This window comes from Helobdella robusta, assembly GCF_000326865.2.
Source record: "Helobdella robusta unplaced genomic scaffold HELROscaffold_33, whole genome shotgun sequence".
NCBI classification, from domain to species: domain Eukaryota; kingdom Metazoa; phylum Annelida; class Clitellata; order Rhynchobdellida; family Glossiphoniidae; genus Helobdella; species Helobdella robusta.
Genome location: NW_008704623.1, coordinates 966484 through 968983, shown reverse-complemented (window position 1 = coordinate 968983; position 2500 = coordinate 966484). Strand labels below are relative to the sequence as shown.

General features: G+C 33.7%; 1 protein-coding gene across 1 annotated transcript in view; it reads right to left on the bottom strand.

The window, feature by feature from the left end:
* The window catches only part of HELRODRAFT_157296 (hypothetical protein), a gene marked incomplete at both ends in the record, with an annotated part of 5113 nt that extends 3002 nt beyond the window's left edge, over positions 1 to 2111 (bottom strand). Inside the window, 2 exons of the mRNA XM_009022773.1 lie at positions 1 to 100; positions 2022 to 2111. The exon at positions 1 to 100 is cut by the window's left edge and continues 33 nt beyond it. Coding sequence (XP_009021021.1) covers positions 1 to 100; positions 2022 to 2111 — 190 coding nt within the window. The remainder of the gene's footprint in view (positions 101 to 2021) is intronic.
* Positions 2112 to 2500: the final 389 nt, after the last annotated feature.

Below are 2500 nucleotides of genomic sequence, written 5' to 3'. Positions count from 1 at the left end.
TGTTGTCGTCGTCATCATTGTCGTCCACCAATTTGATAAAAGCTGTTTCAGATAAGTTCATCTCTGCTGCAATCTTCTGTAACACATCATCTGATAAGTTCTGTGATGAGTTCAGTAGGGATGTCATTCATTCATTCATTCGTTTGTTTGTTTTTTCATTCATTCGTTCCTTCATTAATTAATTAATTAATTCAATATTTCATTCATTTCTTCGTACATTCATTCATTCCTTCAATCTATAAAATCATCCAGCCTAGTGCATAATTTGTTGTTCGGTTCCAAGCGATACAGTTTCTAACCGTACCCATACATTTTGTGTGAACGAGAAGGGGCAAAAATAAAATAAGGTAGAAAAAGAAAGAATTGAAAGAGAGACAGAGAAAAGAGAGAGAGAGAAGGAGAGAAAGAGAGAGGGAGAGAGAAAGTAGTTTGAGTATGATAAAGAGAGAGAGAGAGAGAGAGAGAGAGAGAGAAAGAGAAAAAAAAAGAAAAAAAAGAAAAAAGAAAGAAACTGAAAGTGAGAGAGTGCGTGTTGTTTGACTTTGGTGTACATTTTAAGGAGGCGTGAAGAACTAATTGAATTGATCGGCAGAATGCTTGGCAATCAATCCAGCCCTGCGAAATCTTATTCTCACCACAGCCTTCTTTGTGTGTTGTATGTGTTTTTGTATAGATGTATGTGTGTTTGTATGTGTGTATCTCTATTTGTAAGTTTGTATGCATCTCTGTGTATGTTTGTAATGTAAGCGTTTCTTCGTTTGCGTGTAGGTAGGCGATGGTTTTATTTGGTTTTTGTATGCTTTTTAATAGGTGTTTGTTTGTTTGTGAGTGCGCGTGTGTGTGTGTTTTTGTGTGTGTGTACATGTGCGTGTGTGAGCGTGTGTGAGCGTGTGAATTTTCCGTCCGTCCAATCGAGCAAAAGTTAATTGGCATCCACTCGATCCAATTTTTTGTTAGTGAAAAATGGCCTAGATGTGCCACAAACACTCAATAATATTAATTCAGATGAACTTTTAACATTGAACTTTTACCCCGCAAAAATATTTTTATTTGTGACGTAATGACGAGAGAGAAGCTCGCTATTGAGGATGAACAACTGTTCATGCTGTTCACACCTTTTTAATAAAATAATGGTACTTTACTAATTGAAGGGGTGTTCAAGATGTGAATATTGAATGCATTGTACGTACTGCATGTAAATGTACATACAAAGGTATGTGTACACACACACACGCACATACACGCACATACACAACCCACACATGTGTATTATTTTGTTTGAGGAATGTGTGGAAACAAAAACATTTTCCAAGTTTGTGTGTGTTTGTTTTTGTTTTTCAAACAAAGCATGTACGTGCTATATACCAGAGTGATCGTTTTGTGTACATATTTCCATACAAACAAACAGACAGACATAGATACAAACAAACAAAAATACAAACAAACCAAACAAACAAAAATACAAACAAACCAAACATACAAACAAACAAATATACAATCAAACTTTCCCACCTACCCACATACAAGACAATAATTGTATAGCAGTTTGTCTCGCAGGTTTATACCCAATAGCTAGCTACGACTATCCTTTTTGCATTTTTAAAGGATCTTTTTTTGACGTAAAGCCTATGATTACCAAAGATGTAATATCACTACTTATACTACTACTACTACCACCACCACAACTACTACTGCTGCTGCTGATACCGCTACTACAACCACTTCTACAACTACTACCATTACCATTGTTGCTGATACTACAATAAAAACATCAACTACTACTACTACTACTACTACTACTACTACTACTATTACTACTACTACTACTACTACTACTACTACTACTACTACTACTACTACTACTACTACTACTACTACTACTACTACTACTACTACTATTGTTGTTGGATAATCGTAGTCATCATCAGCAACACCAACATCACAATTATCATCATCATCACCACCTCAACCATAATCACAACCATCATCATCATCACAACCATCACAATCATCATCATAACCTTATTTCCTACTAGGCAGACGGCCGCGGGATTTCCCCCGAAGGCCAGGTCAGTGAATGCGTGGACGATGTACACTGGGAATTCCAACATTATCTATTTTTAGAAATTCAAATAATAATAATAATAATAATGATAATAATAAATATAATAATGATATTATTATTATCACTGATTGCAAAATAATATTTATTATTTTTAATAAATATCTATAATTTAATTTTTTTGTAAGGAAATGTAAGCAATATACTTAAGTTTGTAACTTATATATACATACATACATACATGTATGCATTCATACATACATACATACATACATACATACATACATACATACATACATACATACATACATACATACATACATACATACATACATACATACATACATACATACATACATACATACATACATACATACATACATACATACATACATACATACATACATACATACATACATACATACATACATACATACA